General features: G+C 40.9%; 1 protein-coding gene across 2 annotated transcripts in view; it reads right to left on the reverse strand.

Annotated features, from left to right (window-relative positions):
• The window catches only part of LOC117756771 (CUB and sushi domain-containing protein 1-like), a 380,356-nt gene that overhangs the window by 15,213 nt on the left and 344,520 nt on the right, over positions 1-20,623 (reverse strand). For both annotated transcript variants that reach the window (XM_034577551.1, XM_034577542.1), the window contains exons 56-69: positions 19,347-19,520; positions 18,874-19,047; positions 17,117-17,305; positions 15,353-15,529; positions 13,741-13,926; positions 9,500-9,676; positions 8,842-9,027; positions 4,471-4,644; positions 4,318-4,384; positions 3,797-3,903; positions 2,464-2,537; positions 1,475-1,586; positions 1,122-1,301; positions 614-676 (exon numbers count right to left, since the gene is read on the reverse strand). In XM_034577551.1, coding sequence (XP_034433442.1) covers positions 614-676; positions 1,122-1,301; positions 1,475-1,586; positions 2,464-2,537; positions 3,797-3,903; positions 4,318-4,384; positions 4,471-4,644; positions 8,842-9,027; positions 9,500-9,676; positions 13,741-13,926; positions 15,353-15,529; positions 17,117-17,305; positions 18,874-19,047; positions 19,347-19,520 — 2,040 coding nt within the window. The remainder of the gene's footprint in view (positions 1-613; positions 677-1,121; positions 1,302-1,474; positions 1,587-2,463; positions 2,538-3,796; positions 3,904-4,317; positions 4,385-4,470; positions 4,645-8,841; positions 9,028-9,499; positions 9,677-13,740; positions 13,927-15,352; positions 15,530-17,116; positions 17,306-18,873; positions 19,048-19,346; positions 19,521-20,623) is intronic.

Raw genomic sequence — 20,623 nt, forward strand, 5'->3', positions numbered from 1 at the left:
CGTGTTTATTAAAAAAGCACTTTATTTGAAACGCTGTAAAACCAAGATACCACGGAAGTGTGTACATGTAACAAGTGTATTGCATGTACATCTGTGGCACATGTTCAACATTGTAAAATCTGACAAGTTGATCTTACTAAAAAAATCTAGGAAACAAATAGTTAAATAGCCTTAAGGTATGTTTACACTATAAAGATTATTATCTACTTGGCATTTACTTGTTGTTCCAACCTAAAAATTGCAAGCGAAGGTAAAGGCAAAAAATTATGTTTAATTCAAAGGAGTTAATCTCATTTTAACAAATTGCCATTGGAAGCAAATGACAAAAAGACAATTAAAAATTATACAGAAAACATTTTTTAACAATTAATTAATTAAAATAATTCTAGAAATATTCAGACTGGGCAAATCGCTTGAGCATGGTCCATCCGTGATAATATTACCTTGCAGTACATTACCATAATAGACTGGGAAATCACAACGATAAGAACTCAAGCAGAAAAACCCTTTTACTGTGAAAGTTTTCCTTTTGTCTTGTTTCTTTATTATTTAGTGTTACCTTCTACAGTGTTAGTGTATGTGTGTGTATGTTGTAACTGTTTATTCTGCATACCCCGAATCTTGTTCTTTTGGACATCTGAGTCTCCTCTGCTCACGGGGTTGACTTTGACTCCGACTGAAATGCAGAACAACATTTAGTTAAGCTCACTTGACAGTTAAGGCTTCATTGATAATATACTGTATGTGCTACAGATATAGGGGTTGGAATAGATGACTGACTCATCATGTGACAGGACTGAGAAAACTTAGACCTAGAAAAGTATTTATCAATGTCTAAAACAAGATAGAAAGTCGCCTCTTATAAAACTTATTGTTGAGTTGTCATACATCACAGCATTCACAGCCATCAGCTCCCTGCCATGAGTATAAAAAAAGAACAACACCATCTCAGATTCCATGGTGTGCCTGAGGCAGATTAATGAAAGTATAGCAATCATATCAGGGGGATAATCTCTATAATCTTAAACCATATGGGATTATGACACCCAGTTTAGATTGGAGGCTCAACATCAGATCGTATTACAGTGAGGGTCAGCACTTTTGACATCAGAGCTGAATACCTTTACAGAGCGGGGGCTTGCCCGACCATCTCCCATCACTTTTGCAGGTTCTGTGCTCTGATCCCCCGGCCAGATAGAAGCCATCTTGACAGGTGTAGATCAGAGTATACCCCAAAGTAGGCAGGTCCATAGAGCGGACATCTACATTACTTGGAGTCTCTGGCTGTCTGCAGGCATGGGCTGGGTTATGGGAAGAGAAAATAAAGTCATTTAAAACTGATATTATTGTTTTAGAATGAAAATGAACAAAGGTTTTTCCCATAAAGTCAAATTCAAAGTTAAAATGTAAGTGATATATAATATAATATAACATAATATAATATATCATAATTCTTTCTATAGTTATTCCTTACCTATGCACTCTGGTTGAGTTCCACTCCACGTTAGATTTTCTAGGCACGTTCTTGTGGTCGAACCGAGGATGTGGTAGTTTTTGCGGCACTTGAATGAAATCTTACTGCCAACCTACATTGACACGCACAAAAATGTCTTTTATTCACTGTTAACAACATAGCCTTAAGACCTGCCACACACAACAACATGGTGCAGCTGAAGAAAGGAAAGATTATTGTCAGAATAAATAACACACATCCTGTGTCAGTTTTTCTAAAGATGCTCGTAACCCCTTCCTCGCTTTGTGGAGATGTCAGCGGAAACCTGACATGTGGAGGCTGTCCAATTATGCCTGCTCAAATCCCATTAAGGATTTGATGGCCAATATGTCCAATCAACAGGTTTTTATTTTTGTGCTACAGACAGCCCAGTCCCTGAGACAAAACTAAATATTGCCTGTCACTCGTAAAGTCTAACCTTAACAATCTGGGTGCCACGTCTCACCGGGCCTTTACTGTTGACCTTCAAGTTGATGTTTGATTGAATCTTGCAACCTTAGGCCTATTGTAACTCCCATGGATATTAATATTTATGCATTTAGTCATTGTGCTTTCATTATTTCATCCTCTCCTTTTGTACTTTGCTTGGCACACGCTTATGGAGGATTACAATGTTTATAGAAATAGTGATGAAGCATTTCATTCATTAATAAGTGTACAATGAAATATGCACCAATATACTTAGAATCAATGTGTTATTCTGTGAATCAATAAACTAAATTACAAAGTAGTTCATAAAATTTGTAAAATAATTTACCAATGAAATATCAATCCATTAGGAAATTGATCAGAAACAGGTTTCCACAAACAAACTAAGTCAGGTCCTTTTTTTGACTAAATAAGTGAGATAGTTGTAACAACTTAGATTAAGTTGTAACAATTTAGATTTAAATATTATTAACTTTTAAGGATGATGCAGTAGTTTTACAGTAAACCAATATGTTTCTTACCTGAAAGCCCTGGGCCATGACTGGGATACCGTAGGCCGGAGTTCCTGGGTCACGACAGCTGTTGAAGGCTGGGTCTACACACAAACACACACACACACACACACACACACACACACACACACACATGTTATATTTTAACTAATTCCACTTACATCTGTGTAGTGCAGCTAGTATTCAGTCATGGAAAAGCATTCAGAGCCTCAGCAGTATGACAAATCATATATAGTGAACTTGAAGGGTCTGAGTCTGGTCAGTTGCATCACCCAGCAACAACTTACACAGAAAAGTTAGAAGTACTGCAGTGCTGGTCAGAGCACATAGTCAGTACAGTGCAGTCTGGTATTATATGACATAGTACAGTTATTTATAGCAGAGGAACATTAAATAAATGGCTACTGTGTGGCCACAAGGCTGCTTTATACTTCAGCTTTTACACAATCAATCAGCTTTTTCCTTCTCAACTTCATGTTTTCGTAACAGTTACCAAACCTCAGTTTTGCTTCATACATGAAGGCCTGGTTTCCAAGATAAGGTCTTTGTGGAATTAAATGCTGATATCCAAACTACACGTGTCAGTGACTGATTAGATAACATCCCCAGCTCCATCTGCACAGGAATACTAATGCTAAAAGGTGCATATAAATAAGATCCATAATCTGCTTTACCAATAATCTGTTTTCTAATCATTGTATTCATGGCTTGTTGATGCACTGTTTTCCTTTGCAGTAAATAAATTATTAGATCCATTATGGAAAGAAAATAATCTGTAACATTTTAAAGATTTACATGAACATCCTCTTAATGCCGGTGATGTTGATTCCTAAATATATAGAAGTTTGAAAACGAATGTGACGAGCGTTGATGACAATGTAACATCTCAATTATCTTCAAAAGTCACCACGACAAACAGCCGCAGAAATAATGAAGATGAAAAACCCACTTTAAATATATATTGCATGTTATTATGCAGTGTTTAGCTGACAGATCTGGGAATAGACATATTTAGGTCAGGTTATTACATAGAGTATGTATACATTAAGGGTGTGAAGCAGCCGCGCTCCACACAGGAAAATATGAGCCTGCCTTAATGGAGGCTGTATAAATCGTATTAATTACTTTGTTTTGATCAATATGTTATGAAAGTGGAATATATTTAGTGGTTTGATATATAGATACATTCTAATGCTTTAATCAGTACCTCTCTTGTATTCATGTGTACATTTTGGGGCCAGACCATCATCGCAGTAAGCTGCTTCACTTTCAAAACCACGTTCTATCTCAACGTATCGGACGGTTCACATTACTTTAATTTAGTGTGTTGCCTTTTAATTACCTATACAGGCTGGTTGCTGGCCACTCCATATCGCATCAGCCTGACAGAGTCTGGAGGCGGAGCCTACCAGCAAGTAGGGGGCATGGCAGTAGAACCTGACGTCTGACCTGTGGAGGAAAACAAGGATTTAATCACACACATACAAAAAGGCAACACATGCAAGAGATGAGCAAATCATTTCAGATGTAGTTAGATTTTGTTCAAACCTCTGTTATAGGACATCGTAGAGTGTGATAAATGTCTGAACGACCTTATCTGATCACTTGTGACCTACATCCTTTTTTTGGGGGTCGCGGACAAAAATCTCTTTGGTCCATGCAGTGTTTCAAACTGACATATAGACACAGAGGCCAAAGCATGTCTAATCCCATTTCAGATAAAAACTAAAGGAGGCAAAGCTTGGTGACCTTGCTGTTTCAGACATACTACCTCCTCCACATAGAAACATGTTTCTGATGAAGCACATAATAGAATAGAATTCAGCAAATATTGATCATTAAAGTCAGTTATTAATATATTACCGGTATGAGAAGATGTTTCCTTCTCTGAATCCTCCTCCAGGAGAGCCGGGATCTCCACACAGGACAGCTTGAGAGACACAACAATGACTGTTAACACACGACAGCAGTGATGTGCATCAGTTTAAGTTAGAAAGTACTTTTCAGCTAACTTACGCAGACACTGTGGTATGTCTCCTGTCCATGTCCCATTCCCTTCACAGGATAACACAGCGGGAGCGGACAATTGGTAACCATGGAAACAACTGTAGCTCACACTTGATCCCCAGGAGTGGTCCGTCCCCTCCACTTTCCCATGATTCACTTGAGGAGCTGTTCCACACTGGATCACTGGAACACACACACACAAATGTAATATGATAATTAACATAGCTCAAGGGACAAAACGTGTGTGTGTGTGTGTAGTGCCGGGTGGTTAGTTGTCCTTAATCCAACTTTTGAAAACTTTCAAGACTTGTTTAGATTTAGAATAAGTGCAATAGAAATAGAGTTTATTATAAGTGGTGGTGGTAGTAGTAGTAGTAGTAGTAGCAGTAGTAGTAGCAGTAGTAGTAGTAGTAGTAGTATAAATAGTGTAAATTGCTCTTAGACTTTAAGCTATTGGCTGCACCATGTGTTTGAATGACCATTGTTAAGTAACATGATAAACACAAAGTAGTAATGATATGTCCTTAGTGGATGTGCAGACCCAAGATGACGAAGACGTGAATCAACACTTGAAATAAAATCCTTCTTAAGAAAAGCCAGAATTAGAAAGACCTGAGTAAGAATTACATTATAATGTTTTCAGATTCGATAGCTTCCATATTCAAGGTCAATGCAGGTTCTACGACAAGATGGCCACAGATGGAGGTGTGACATCGAGTGAAAACAAAGAACAGCAAAAGCAGCAGACAGCCGTGATCACCACATGGACATTAACTGTCTTAAAACAGCACATGACCGAGGTCACCACATTCAAGTGGCTAAACCAAAAGACCAAGCTCGGTCACCATATGGAGGGGGGGGTTTCCGAAAGGACATTTGGAGTTGAGCGTTGCATGTGGTGCCATTTGTGCTTCCACTCTGGTTGTTGGGACTAATCTGCGATGGTGTTTCCCCTCAGTCGACTGAATTAAATGCTGACAATATTATCCACATGACAACTTTTCCATCAGCTGTCTTGTTATGAAATGCTGTTCTCCAATGGGATTTAAAAAACAAATACATCCTTAAACCGAAACTCAATTAGCGGGCTTGCTGTTTATGGAACGGAAACAATCCCATTCAAACCTAAAGCTTCTATAGCTGCTAGTGAACAGAACCAATGTTTAAATTAATTAGATAGCATTAACACTACATCTGTTATACATAGAGAATCAACAGCATCTTCTTAATATTTTAGAAAACAAAATGTTGTGCATTCGTCTGTGGGCACTTGTGTGTTCATACATGACAGCGTGTTGTATGTGCATTAACATCTGTGCATACAACTTCATAACACCATGATAAACACCCGCGTGTGTGCGTGCTCGAGTGTGAGTGCCCAACTCCCTAAGATAATGATAACCATCTGCATGGTTTCAAACATCGAATAAAGTCAGTGTAATTCTCATCTAACCGCGAGACAGATGGTTTCATGCACCATTCACTCGGCTATGATGATATACAGTGCGCGCACACACACACACACACACACACACAGATTCTCAAACAGGCATGCACACACAAACAATATATGTATGTACAGTAGAAGCAGCAATAAAACACATGCTGAAATCAACAGGGAAGAAAATGATAAATGTTATGTTCTTATTTTGTTTCCCTCTCTCCTCACTGCCTCTGTTGCATTACGGTTCGCCTTTTGCAGAAAGTGCAGTTATTAAAAATATTGTTTTGAACTATAAAAAAATCGACCGCTTCTGTAACATTGCAGTTTCCAGGCAACCGTGTGTGCACGTGGCAAACTAATAACTTGACGAATTCTGATTCATACGTGAAGAAGCCAAAAATCGACACACCTACTCACAAGTCAATGCCAAATCCCACTTTCTTAAATCGTGCCATTCATCACTATTTGTGGTGCGAGTCCAGGAATGATAGCTGGTGGTTAGCCAGCAGCTAATAGGGATTTAAATTAATAATTGAATGAGTGTTTTCTCCTTTACAAAAACAGCTTTGTAGTCAGGCATCAAACTCCAGCTGTCTTAAAATAGAATCAAACGTATAATTCATTTTTTTTTACTTCAGAAGTTTCATATTTCAGACCAATATTTCTGCAGGTCTCTGATGCCCAAACAACACCTGCGTGTGTAATTGAAGGCTTCTGAACTTTTCTTTTTCTGTCTGTGTCTTTGCTTTGTTGTTAATAAACCGGTTTGGCTTCATATTAGTCTGGAGGAGGAACTCGCGTCTGCTTTCCACCCACTGCTCCTCTTCTCTTCTGTCACAGCCATCATGGACTCTTTTCCCCTTTCCCCTCGCCCTTTGTTCTCTCCCCGCACGTCTCCACCCTCTGCTCTCTCTTACACATCGGTCCCCTGCCTCCATCCTCTCCTTCCACTTCTCCCTCCCTCCAGACCTTCTTCTCTTTCTTCCTCCCTGCACCTTTTTCCCCAATCCTTCTGTCCCGGCTCCCGGCTCTTTTATATCTCCACCTTTCCTCTCTCGGCCTCCCCCCTCCCTTCATCTTTTAGGTATATCTCTCTCTCGGTGCAATTCAGCCAGTCAACACATTTTATGGGCTTAATCCCTTTCCTCACTGTGTGTTTACAGGTTTAGGGACAGGTATTGATTTGCCTCTCTCTTTGTTTCTCCCATCACTCGTTTCCTCTCTCTCTCTCTCTCACTTCTCTGTTGTTTCTGTTTTTAGCTCGTCACATTATCTCTTTTCCCTCTTTTGCATTTACACACTTTTCTCTTTTCCTCCCATTTCCTTAATCTCTGCAGTAATCTGCGCCTTGTGTTTTGGAGTTGATGTAATGTTTTATTCCACTCTGCCCCCGCACTGCTTTCTTTCGAGATCTAACTTGATTCTTTTGCCAGTCGAGCGACACTTTAATGGCTTACAACTCCTCATTCAATATGCTGCTGTGTGTGTGTGTGTGTGTGTGTGTGTGTGTGTGTGTGTGTGTGTGTGTGTGTGTGTGTGTGTGTGTGTGTGTGTGTGCATGTGTGCCTGCGTGTGAAAAAGTTGTTGTTCCAAAACAGGATCAAATGACGACTTGTGGATTGTTTGAAGTGGTTGAAATCAAAGGCGATGGAAATGGGGGAGATAAACAGAAAGACACCAACAGCAGAACCTAAAGAGAGGAGAACATAGAGAAGAAAAAGGAGGGCAGAGAGGAAAAGAGCGTAGAGGGAAAGAGAGAAACATAAAAAACGACAGAGGACTTTTCTCACCTGGATCTCTGCCTCTCTTTCCCGTTCTTTCACCCCCCCACCCCCCCCTCTAATTTTCACGTTCCCATTTCCCAGCTCAGTCTCATTTTCTTTGACCCACAGTATCTCTTACTCCTCCGTTTTCCCCTCCGTCTGCATCTCTCTCTGGTTCCCTCTCAGTAGCCTCTCTGCCTGCTTTCTCAGTTTTTTTCTTATCTCAGTTCAAAGCCTCTGCAACTGCAGCAGCCAGCAGGAGATTTCCTGTTTGTGGGAAGAAGCGGCAGGGAGGATCTCAGGAAACATTCCCTTCTACTGTTGTTGAGTATCAGAGTCCAGACTCTACATACGGGCTGCTGTAAAACGCTGCCCCATTTTATTTTAATAGATTCTTTTTTTATTTGCCCCTTTTGTGTTTGTTAAAAAACAGAGAGGTTTCAAGAAACAAACCCCAATTTAACCGTCTGTTATTGTTAAGAGCAATGTTAATCTTTTCGTTGGCCTCTTTTTAATGTAGTGTTAAAGTCCCAATCTGTTATTCCCGTCTGCCAGCTTGCACTGAAATACTGTTGTGCTTGTTTATATTGTCACTTGATTTATACAGCTCTGTAAAAATACTTATATTGTTTATAGATTATTTTAGACTCGATATGTTTTTCACTTCAAGCGAATGTGATAAATAGTGTTCAACTGCAGTGTAGAATGTAACCTAATGTTGGTATATCTACTTGCTATTCAGGTTTAGTCACTGAGGATACGTTTATAAATTATACAACTTAATGAAATGTTCATTATACATGCTTTCCCACACCACACTCTTAAATTATTTTATAATTCAGTACAGTTCAAGTTTTATAGGACGTAGTTTTAACATTTCCGAGTCCCATTTATTTTGTTTATTGATGTTATTTATGTTAATTGCTAGTTTTTCAGGTGCTATATAAAAAAATATAATGTTTTATTTATTCAGATTTTTAAATAAACCCCCGGTCTTGGCTTTGAAAACTCTAGCCTTGGTTGAAAATGATTTACCTGCAAGCTGCCGTATTCCCTGACACACTATCCTGCAGATCCCTCGATGCCGATTATATTTTTGTACAAACTCAAGAGTTGCTGTCCTCGTCTTGTTTTACTTTGGGAGCAGTTATTATGAGTTGTCGTTCTTGTCACCTTTGCAGCTGGGTTTGGTTTGGTTCCAGGTTCCGTCTTTGGTGCAGCGTAGAACACTGCGTCCGGATCCGGGCGGCTCCATCAGGTGTCCAGGGTTACAGCGGTAGGTCACAGTGTGGTTGAAGGTAAACTCTCTTCCGAGATAGATCCCATTGGCTACTGGCCCAGGGTCTCCGCAACTGATCACTAAAACGATGCGAGGTAAAAATTTGATAGGAAGAATCATGAATAGAGTATGTGCAGTATATATATATATATGTGTCAGATGAAGCCTGCAGTGGTGTAGTAATGCATCAGGGCAGTAACATTCTTGGACTCTGCTTGCCCCTTTACCTTGCCCTCCTACTCAACTTTCTAAAAGAAGCCTTCCTTAACTTCCCTGAAGCACATCACCACTTCACTTCATCTAACCTCCACCTTCGGTTTATGTTTTTCCCCCAGACTGACTCTGTCTGACTCAGTTAAACTACAACACAACAACCTTGTACAGTTCTGTATCTGCACAGTAGCTCACTGCAGTATTTATGCTAATGTCGTGTCCTTGTCTTAAAATAAATCTACACTTGCACTGACACACTGACATTATTCGCAGGAGTAGCTTCAGTGCTAGTTTGACCTGATAATACAACAGTAACGTGGCAATAATATTCAACCCTACCAGTGCAGTCTGGTGGTTGTCCTGTCCACGTCCCATTTGTTGTGCAGTGTCTGGTGGTCAGGCCTGATGTTTTGAAGCCTTCCCAGCATGCGTAAGCCACCGAGCTGCCAAAGGTGATGCCGTCACTGAAGACAATCCTGCCGTGCGCTGGCGTGCCAGGGTTACCGCAGGATACAGCTGAGGAATCGAGGAAATATTAAACAGCGGTGATTAATGAGACCGATGATATCAGTGAGAACAATAATGTCTCGCTGTCACTCAAGGCTGATCAGCTGTGGGCTGCAATAATGAGATTATCACTAGAGTCAGCTGGAAATCACATAAAATATATCCCTGAGGTAGTGAGGCTGATTAATAACTAAAGGTTGTTGGACTGATTCCCAGCACTGACTGAATGGCAGACGTACAGTATTATGCCTGTGTGCGAGAAGCTGGCAGGAGGTTTGGCAATACATCTGCAGCACCCGCTTTAAGTGCCACTGAGCCAAGCACCAAGGCTTCAAATGCTCCAAGGACAAGGTTCTGCCTCTTATTAAAAAACGAGACATGATGATGTGAGTAGATATGTGACAGTGTTTTGCATAAGATCATCGTGGTGTGACTCCAAACAGCTGTGGAAACAAAACAAATATATGTAAGGACGAAGCGTTGGTCATGCAGCAGGGTTGTGACGCTAATTATCAGTCAGTGCTTGTAGACAATGTCCTTCTGAAGTCAACTTGGGGAAAAGAAAGTCTCAGCAATGACAGCTCAGAGAACACACATCTATAATTTGTGAACGGCTACACGCGGGACATTGCAGCATCTGTTAGGACGCAGCTGCCTCAGCAGGCTTTGCACTAAAGCCCATACGATGCATGGTTCTCACAGTGAAACATTTTTCTTAACCAGTCTAAGTCTACGATCTTTATCCATCCTCGGATTTCTTTGCTTTCCAGCCGCTGCTGTGCTCTGGTAGATTGTAAGACAACAATGACAGAGAGGACGCAAGGATGAGGAAGGGCAGCGACTGTGGCTCTGGTCTGAGGCAGTGATTCATCTGTCTGAAGTTTGCTGGTTCAGCACATTAACAGAACCAACAGGAATTAACAACTAACCACAGCGCATCTCACTAATAAGATCATGACAGCTGATGGCCTTTAACAATCAAACACCTATTGATGGGATTCATTAGTTAGAGCCCTTAAAAGCTCTGTCCAAGAGTGTGTGTGTGTGTGTGTGTGTGTGTGTGTGTGTGTGTGTGTGTGTGTGTGTGTGTGTGTGTGTGTGTGTGTGTGTGTGTGTGTGTGTCTAGTATATAGACATTCTGAGCATCAGTCTGTGTTTGACTGTGTAGTTGTATTTCGTTGTTTATGGATTTCTTTGTGTTTGTGTCCCGGTGATAGATGCCTCATCCTTTCTGAATCAGCTTTTAACCACTATTAGCTTAATGAAAAACAACTGAAGACAGACATAAATAATTAGCGTGACACAAACAGACACTGGCGCACGAACGCAAACACAGTGTGCGCGTTCCGTCCGTGTATGTGTGTGTTTTTACGTGCGCGCGCTCGGGTGTCTAAGACTAAAAGAGTGGATTTTGATGTTATTGATTCGTTGCATGTCGGGAAACCATGACTCAAAATAAAAGTAAAAGTCATTGCTCAGCTGTCGGGACCGTCGAAACCACACACTGTCCACAACGTTGGTTCAACTGCATCTCGGTTTAGAGTTGGGTGTCTTGCAGATTTGGGGCAAGAATTGCCTCAGTAAAGAGTTTTATTCCAAATCAAGATACAATCTGAAAATATTGATAGCTGGTATGTCAAGAAAAGTACATTATGGATTTCTAATAACAATCAGGAGGATTTAAAAAAAACAAATTACAACAAGTAACAATGTTTTTAAGTTTGGAATTAGTTTTTTAATATAAAATTGTGTAACAAAAATATATGGTATGTTGGTATGAAATATGCCAAAGAGAAGCTGCAATTTATCAGCGTAATATATTTATTAGCATGATTGTCCACTGCGTATTCTTCTCATTTAAGTCAGTTTGACATTTAATCTTTGCAGTGCTCTATAGTTAGTATACTGGTGATGTTTTGGGTCACAGCCACACAAAATTACAGCAGAGCACACGGAAACTGCATGACTCACTCTTCCTCCCACCATCCACTAAACTTACTGCAGGAACAGCACATCCATCTAACTGAAGCTAGATTGTGCATCAAAGAACAATGGAGTTGATGTCTGCAGTGTTTTATTCAGCCCACCTAACATAGCTGGCGATAGGGAGCAGGCAGCACACTGGCAGCGGCTTAGGATTTGGGGACCCACTTTAATTTCCCCTAAACCCCCATGGGTTTAAAACGTGTCTCTGAAAACTGCTGTTGTATAGGATCCACTTTATTGCCACTGTGCTGTGGAAGATCCAGCTCAGTCAGTCAGGAGTGACACACTTCAGTACCTCCGACTGCACAACTACACACACGCACGCACACAAACACACTGAATGCTTTGGATACCACTTCAGTTAGAGGTCAGTCTACATATCAAATCCGCATGTAAAGTAAAGCTACAATATTTTTTTAAATATTTTGTTGTACGGCATTTGTGTGCCGCAGAGATTAAGCTGAAGCTTGACAATTCATATTGTGGTTTAGGTTCGAATTTTACATACAAGGCAATTCACCATACATATAACTTTTCATGTTATGAATTATATTCATCCCTATTAATGTATATGGGATGTGTAAGCTTCACTTACTCAATATTTATAGTGCACAGTGTACAGTGTGCGATGTGTGTAATGTGCTTTAAGCTATATTTAGGAATGGATTATTTGCTTACTGTCACTAGCATGCCAAGTAGCCTGATGCTACTGTATTCTCCAAAGAAAAGATTAAGCTGTTCAACTTTGGAGCCTGAGCTGATTTATTTTCACATAAAAGAGTGAATAATTAAGTCTATATGCCACAAATACACTGTCTGTTTATACAAAGTCTGCACCCCTTCCTTTTAAAGCAATGTTTATTTTTACAGCAGTGTTCTATAGAATCTGGGTTGGGACCCAAAGGCAAATCTCAGAGGAGACAGGTAGCTTGCTATCAAAAACGCATTATGTTTTCTAAACAGACAATTCAGTTTATGCTATACTGTCACATGCATGTCCCTTGTATAGGGGCGGCAGCAGCCTTTTAAATAAATCGTGAATATAAACAAATTCCAGTGAATAACAGCCCATTGAAATCTATTTTAACTCCAGGAGAAAGTCACTGCTTTGATATTAAATAATAAATAATCAAGTGCTACGATGGGACTAAAAATGTCATCTACCTACTACTTACACAAACGACTGTCTGACTGTATGTGGAACGCTCATCTCACGCACCACGATTTGGATGCATGGTACCTTCAATATGAATAAAAACGATAGTTGGACATGTCTTCTTCTACGTCCTCTATGTATAAACGACAGCAGCGGTTTCCAACTGGCAGCCTGAGGCCAATAATATCTGTGCTGCCAGATCATTTTGAGAATCTGAATAGGTTTATTTCAACACATCCGGCTGACACAGACATTCACGGGTGTCGCGAGTGCTGATCTCCGTCATAGCAGCAACATTCATAGAATAACTTCCTCTTTAGCGATGGGACTTCAAAGCACAACGTTTGTTTTGTTGCTGTCATTCTTTCTATCAAGCTGAATTACAGAGCTTCAATTTAAAAAACCTCTGAAAACAGCTGATATGCAATATATGAAAAAAAAATTAATAATTTAATTTAATCATTCAAACTTATATAAAAGCCACACATATGATAAAGCAAATCCATTTTTTTTCTAACAAAACATTTACCATAAAATCGCCATTGCAGATAAACCAGATCGGATGAACACAACATTTTCAAGCTTCACTCTGCACCATAGACTGTTTATAAAAAGCTCTGCACACAATGTCCAGCACACACACACACACACACACACACACACACACACACACACACACACACACACACACACACACACACACACACACACACACACACACACACACACACGCTCCAGAGCATTAACACAGGCCCAGTAAACAGCGAATATAGGTTCTAATAAAGGTAGAACGTGCACCGCACTAGTCTCTATAAAAGATAAAGATAAAGGTGGTGTGTGCTGTTTGAAGTGTGAGTTTCAGTAAAGGTTTCTAATGAGTTTTCTTTCATGTTAAAATTGATATTTTTTTTATAAAGGGTGTCTTCCCCACCTTGACAGACAGGCTGCGTGCCACTCCAGGTGCCATTGTGCAGGCAGGTCCTCTCAGCTGAGCCAGTCAGACTGTATCCTGCCTCACAGCTGAAACGCAGCAAGCTCTTGGTTTTAAATTCTTCCCCTCCAAGGCGGGCACCATGGGGTGGGACCCCTGGGTCTCCACAGATTCCTGGACTCACACCTACAGTGATAAAAGAGACACATGTCAATGCACAGGATACACAACTACAGCCGCACACATGCACACCACTGAGGCAACCCACGCAATCATGAACTCATGAGATAGAAAAACATACAAACACACATGCACTGCAGAGCTAAATGCACTCAACACAGTTCATGTAAAACAACAACTGCATTCAAATGGTGTCCATTATCCTCCTAATAGGTTTTAGTGATTTTATGTAACTATATGGTAAAACATGGGGTCAAAAGGTCGCCTCTCACTGGGGGCACCGTGCTAAAAATATATCCCTGCATTCAAGCTCCAGGTCAACAACATGCACAACAAAGCATTTGTGATGCTTTTCATGTCATGGCCTCGTAACCTCTGTCGCAGTAAACGCACAGATATTTTGCCTACTCAGTCTTTCATATACAGTGACGCACACACATATACATGCACGCAAACTTTATCAAACTGTACTTGTTCTAGCATTAAACGCACTGAGCGTGTCACAATTTGAGCAGCTTAAATTCCATCGGTGGGGATTTGTGAGTTTAACAGGGTACAGCTCCGAATGCAGCGTCTTGCATCTCAATGAGGTCTTCAGCTGCAGGATGGATTCTGCCCCGCTGAGTGTTCTGTTTTGAGGCCAGCGGAGTAAGCTAATTGCATTTCAGCTGTAGAGACAGTTGATGCTGAGTTTGGAAATGATCGGTTGTGGTGTGGTGGGATATGTGTAAGCCTACTGTAGCGCAGCACTTACAAACTGAGAGGTAAACCAGGAATCTTCCACCTCCTTTCTCCTGTTTTCTCACACATGCAGCTCGAGCCGGGTTATTCACAGTGGTGAGTCAGTTTAGACTGGTAACACACAATCATGTCCATTTGTCTGTAGCCTATTAAAAATGTATCAATCGCTCTGATAATAGTGTTACACACGAGAAAACTACACAATTGTGTAATTTTGTTTGATAAAAGTAAGTTGAAAAATGTTTTTTTTTACGTCTTTTGTAAGTGGGACAGAAAATATTTTTTGTGGAGTAAGGACGTATAAAGGACTGCAACATAGACTGTGGAGCAAAAACACTCAGAAAACATCTTTGTTCTGAACTGAATACACTTTTCTGATGAGTGTGTGCAATTTGGAGCTGCTTGATTGAATTTAATGGGACTGTTGGGCTTTGGCAAAGGTATAAGCTCCACGGTGTGTCCCAGTTCTAGTTTTTATATGTTTTATATTTTTTATTTGTGTGGCCTCAGTTAGTGTCTCTAAAGTACTTGCCATAGGAGTGATTTGGAGATATACAGTACATATAAGTATGTTTTTTTTGTATGATTTATTTGTTGTAAACATCTACATCAGATAAAAAAAAGCACTGAGGAGCCTGTATGAAGCTGAAGACCACCAGACATGCCGCTTCATGAACCAGTGAGCCATTACCTGTGCAGTAGGGCGGCGCTCCACTCCACGTGCCGTCTTCCTGACAGTGGCGGGTGGCGTTGCCCACCAGCACCCCTCCGGGCAGACAGGAGTAGTGCAGCACTGTACTATACGTCCAACTGTGAGTTCCAGATACCACTGCATTAGGGGGTACACCGGGGTCTCCACAGGAAATCGCTACGGGGACAGAGATGGATTTAAATAGAGAGAGAGAGGGTGTTAATGTGTGTGGGGTTGTGTCCAACTATAGATTCCAGATACTACTGCATTAGGTGGTGCAGCTGGGTCATTGCAGGAGATAGCCACAGGAGGAGCGAGACAGTGAGGGAGTGTGTTAGAAGTGCCCACACAGATAACAGAGAAAAAAACTCAAAAATAAAATGTGTTTAAAATGTGGAGTAAAAAAACTAAATAAAGTTTCTTTGGGATGATTCTATACGGTGTGTTTTTAAAATAAGAAATTTCCACAAAAATCTAGGTTTTAAAAATTATATTGCCTTAACTTTATGTATTGATAAATAGGTAAATTGGTAAATGTAAGGGGGAGAGATGGGTACGAAATGCAACAAAGGTCCCCAGCTGGAATCAAACTGAGGACTTTGTGGATCAGTGGTTGTGCACGTGAATGATTAGGTAAAAGCTCTTTGGAGACTGTAGACACATGTTTAAACAGAACCCTTAAAGCTTTGTCAACACCATACTGCAGTATGCCAGTAAAGCTTATTTGTATCCAGTTTAACTGAATTGAATAAGAGAGAGCCAATAAGTCATCTCCAATTAAATTCCTTTTAGTTATAAAACATGAAAGAGCTTCTCTCTCCCCTGGTTCAAAAAGCAGAAATCGCTCTACGACGTCAAATCAGCGGACATCACTGAAAAAAAAAAAAAAAAAGACTACTTCAATTTTGGAGAAATTGATGTTTTACACAGCCCAGGTTTCTGGAGGACGCAGATATGAAACTGCTCTCGATTTTCTCTCCCCCTTACCCCCAAATGGTATTACTTCATCCTCTCCTTGCCCCACAGTCATCACCCCACTCCCCCCAATTTTCCGATAAGACCTTGTTTCTTGAATGTAATGCTCGACACACAGACACCGGCGTCTGGCCCTCTCTCCCTCTCTGTCTGATTCCCCATCGCCTGCTCTCTGTTACTGTGTCCTTGTTCTGCAGTCGTGTTCGCCTCTCTCCATCTCTGAATCAGATTCTTTCTATCGCTATTGCTCTCTCTGGTTTAATCTCTATGTTTCTATCAGCCATGTTAGCCCCCTGACAACGCCTATAGCCCTAAAAGAAATATCTCACCTTTTTTTCTGCGCACACATCCACTCAGGCACGTACACACACACACATTCATGGACAGGCTCAACACCTTTAAGTCTCTCTCTTTTCTACTCTTGCCTTCCTTCTATGATTACCTCCCTCCCATTTTCTGCCTCGAACCTTCTCTTATTCTCTCGCTTTCTCATTCCCTCCTCACCTTCCTTCCAGTTGCTCTTCACGTCATTTCACTCTTTTCTCTCACGTTGCGTACAAAGAAAACTAAATGGAAATCCACCTGCCTCTGGCTAATTGTGTTCATCATGACAAACCTTTGCAGACATTCCAAATAGTTGTGACCTAATCACAATAGGACGAACATTTTAATACATGTTTATGAATTGTCTTTGAGCCTCTTTATCTCTTATTTCTCTCAAACCTGTTTTGTCCGAGTTTCTTTCAAATCAAAGCATTTTCAAAACTCCCTGCATTGGTCCATCCGTACCTTGGCAGCGAGGGGTTGGTCGGTCCCACCGTCCATCATGTAGACACGTGAGGAGCGCGGAGCCCAACAGGTAGAAGCCTCGTTTACAGTGGATCGCCACACTTACGCCATAACTGAAGACTTCTGGGTAACGTAGGCCAGACTGGCGCACACCATTCTCCACGTGGCCGGGGTCCGAACAGTTTACCACTGCAAAAGGGAGCACAAAAAAAGACATCATTAACATGGGCTGTGTACTGTATACTGCAGTGTTGATTAGTCAGCTGTAAAGGGAGATTTGGGACATTCAGTATCATTTTGTGTCACCATTGACAGGTTTACTGTGGCATGACTGTGATTACTGCATCCACAACGTCTGAGGAATCTGATGCATTGTGGGATCGTTGGCTGACTTTATGTATACACTCAGGAGGAGAGTAAATGTATTGCACTATATAGCACATAGGGAGTGATTTAAATCAAAATAGGCCGACTCTCCGCATGATGACACTTCACAGAAGAACCACCAGAGAATAGGATGGCGTTGAATACTTTCAGGGTCTTAAACCCTGAATCACAGTGTCGCAAATCCAGATTGTCCTTGTTGCACTGTCCCACTCTTCACTGCTCTTTTTGTCACGTCCCCTGCTTTGTTCTCCAGAGCTCCTCTTTGTTCTCTACTTTCTCCTCTTGTCCCCTCTACTCTGCTCTGCTCTCTGGGTGCATGCCAGTCCAAAAAAGTGGAGTTTGATTTTCCACATGTCACAGGGGAGACTGACATTCACTCATATTCAAGTCCGTGGGGGACATGGGGATATGTGCGTGCTTGCGTGCGGCTGTTCGCTTTGTGTGTGTGTGTGTGTGTGTGTGTGCACGTCTGGCACCCTATGGGAACAAAGAAAGTTTCAGTCTCAAAACTGACAGCTGCTGCGGGGAGGGAGAGTGGGATAAAACCGAAAAAGTCAGGGAGATGGAGAAAGCAAGCAAGCGAGGATGAATCCCTTCAATGGAAAACCCATGTGAGCAACTATGTTGTATCGATCTGCTCTCATGACTGAGCTGAAGGACTCTCTGTTTGTGTTTTAGTATATCATAGCTGTTACACGAGCAGAGGTCTGGGACTTGTAGTGTAACGACCACACACGGTTAGCAGAGGAGAAGGACGCGTGTCTGCACATGTACCCAGCTGTGTGTTGGGTATGTGTGCGTGTGCACATTTGAAATTGAGAGACTCACACACACACACACACACACACGTAAACCAGACTGACTGTGGCTGAATACAGTTCAATGGAGACCGTGTTTATGCTACAGTTATTCAGTTCTCAATTTTACAGTTTGCTGGAAGCAGATTTGGACAAAACATTTCCAGTTGACATACTGCAGCTTGAAGCAAATCGGGACCAAAAAAATACTGAACACATACTGACCAGTTAAAATCCCTGGCTTACTTGGATCTATAGATTTTAAAACTTGGTTCGATTTTCTTCAGCTGTGTGTGTCCAGGTGGCAACATGACTAGAAATATCTTAATGTAATTATTTGAAACTAAAAACAATGGAAGCACCTAAAACATGCATTCATGCACTGACAAAAAAAGAAAAGAAGCATGTATGCACAACTGCCTTTTCTTGTTCTGAATATATAGCGGAGGTGAAATGAAGGGAAAACCCACACCATCATATTCTGTGTACAATAATCTGAAAGCATCTACAGGGATGTACAATGCACAGTAAAGTGTAAGCCTGTAAATCGGTGTTAATATATGTGTTTGTGACCTTTGCAGACGGGCAGGGGGCTGCTCCACTGTCCGTTGAGTCGACACTGAGCTCGAGCGTTTCCACTGAGGACGTAACCTCTGTTGCAGGTGAAGTTGACAACGTCATTGAGGTTGAACTCGCTGCCATTGGTCCGCCCGTTGGCTGGGTTGCCCGGATGACCACAGGTGATTGCTGATGGAGTAAAGAGAAGTTGGATGAGAAACAGGATGTGTGTAAAAGGTTTTGTCTGGAGCATTACGGTATTTTTCTTCTTCATGTGCACTATCTTCATCTTTTTTACTGAATCAAATAACTGCTGCAGAGACTCGACTTGAAAGAACATAATAAACTCTAAAAAGCCTAAAATGTGTGACTTTGTTTGTAATTGATTTACTTTAAATATATATATTTTTTTGACTGTATAAGGTAGCAGTGAATCACGATACGCTGGCGATGGACTCCGGTGGTTTTGGTTTCATAAAAGTACTTACGGACGCATACAGGTGTGGTTCCGGACCACCGGTGGTCTTGCTGGCAGATTCTGACTGATGTGCCGATTAGGCGATATCCTAACATGCACTGGTACACCACCGTGTCACGGTAACTTGACCCATCTCCACTAATGTGCCCATTGACAATAGGGTCTGGAGAGTCACAGTGACCAGCTGGAAGACACAGAAGGATAGAGATTAATGCACTATGATTCAAAAGCAACCTAAACTCACTTTCTTAGGTTTTAAAGTCATCGGTGTGGGTTCAGGTGTCCTGTAGTGTATATTTATGAACTGCCAAACAATGTGCAGGAGCTGTTCATATATAGTAAAACTATAAATCAATGTTCAGACACAGTGCAGCGCTGTGACTGCAGCCCTAACCCTTAAAACCATTCATGTGCGTGCTGTAAGTGGCCTTGAAGTACAGCATCCTTTCAGGATTTCTTAAACCTGAGCACGTCAATTTTCAGGACACAACATGAGAGCTTCACCGTGGAGAACCATTGAATTGTATTCAATACTATTTCATCTGTAATGAGACCAATAACCCAGATTTCACAGTCAATTCATCCCTTCATGTTTCTGTGCCTCGTGGAGTCAATGACTGAAGCCCAATGCTGTTTGATGTTTTTTTTCTCCAAATGATTCGATACACTTTCTTAAATGATGGTTAAGGCTGTGAAAACAGACATCTAGAAAATTGATTATTTCATATAACTCATTAGAGATTAATGTTGATGGAATGCTGATATTTCGACCACGTGTCTAAACAGCATCTAGGACCCACTGGATAAAAAAAAGGATTTTATTATGATTTCCAAATTTGTTCACACAGTACACACAACACAGAGATGCTGTGTAAAACTGGCACATTTCAAAGTGAAATACTGCAAGTTACATATTTTCTTTTAGAAATTATGAGGAACATATGTTTGGCTTTCTTTAAAGAGACACATTTCCAAATTTAATAAACAAGACACATCTTGCAAGGGAATTACACCAGCCGCAACACTCATCAACACGTTCATGTTCTGAGCCATGAGTACTCAATACTACTGCTAATATATGAGCAATAATTAGTAGATTATCACATCAGCAATGTACTCATTACGACATTACCACATGGGTACCCAGTGCTCAATACATTATTACATGAGTACGCATTAGCCATTCTTTTTTTTATTTTTATATACGCAATTATTACTACAATATTAAGTCATTAGTAGCCTCCTCATTACTACGTTATTCTATGTGTACTCATTATTACATTACAG

This window comes from Hippoglossus hippoglossus, chromosome 3, assembly GCF_009819705.1.
Source record: "Hippoglossus hippoglossus isolate fHipHip1 chromosome 3, fHipHip1.pri, whole genome shotgun sequence".
In the NCBI taxonomy this organism is placed as follows: Eukaryota; Metazoa; Chordata; class Actinopteri; order Pleuronectiformes; family Pleuronectidae; genus Hippoglossus; species Hippoglossus hippoglossus.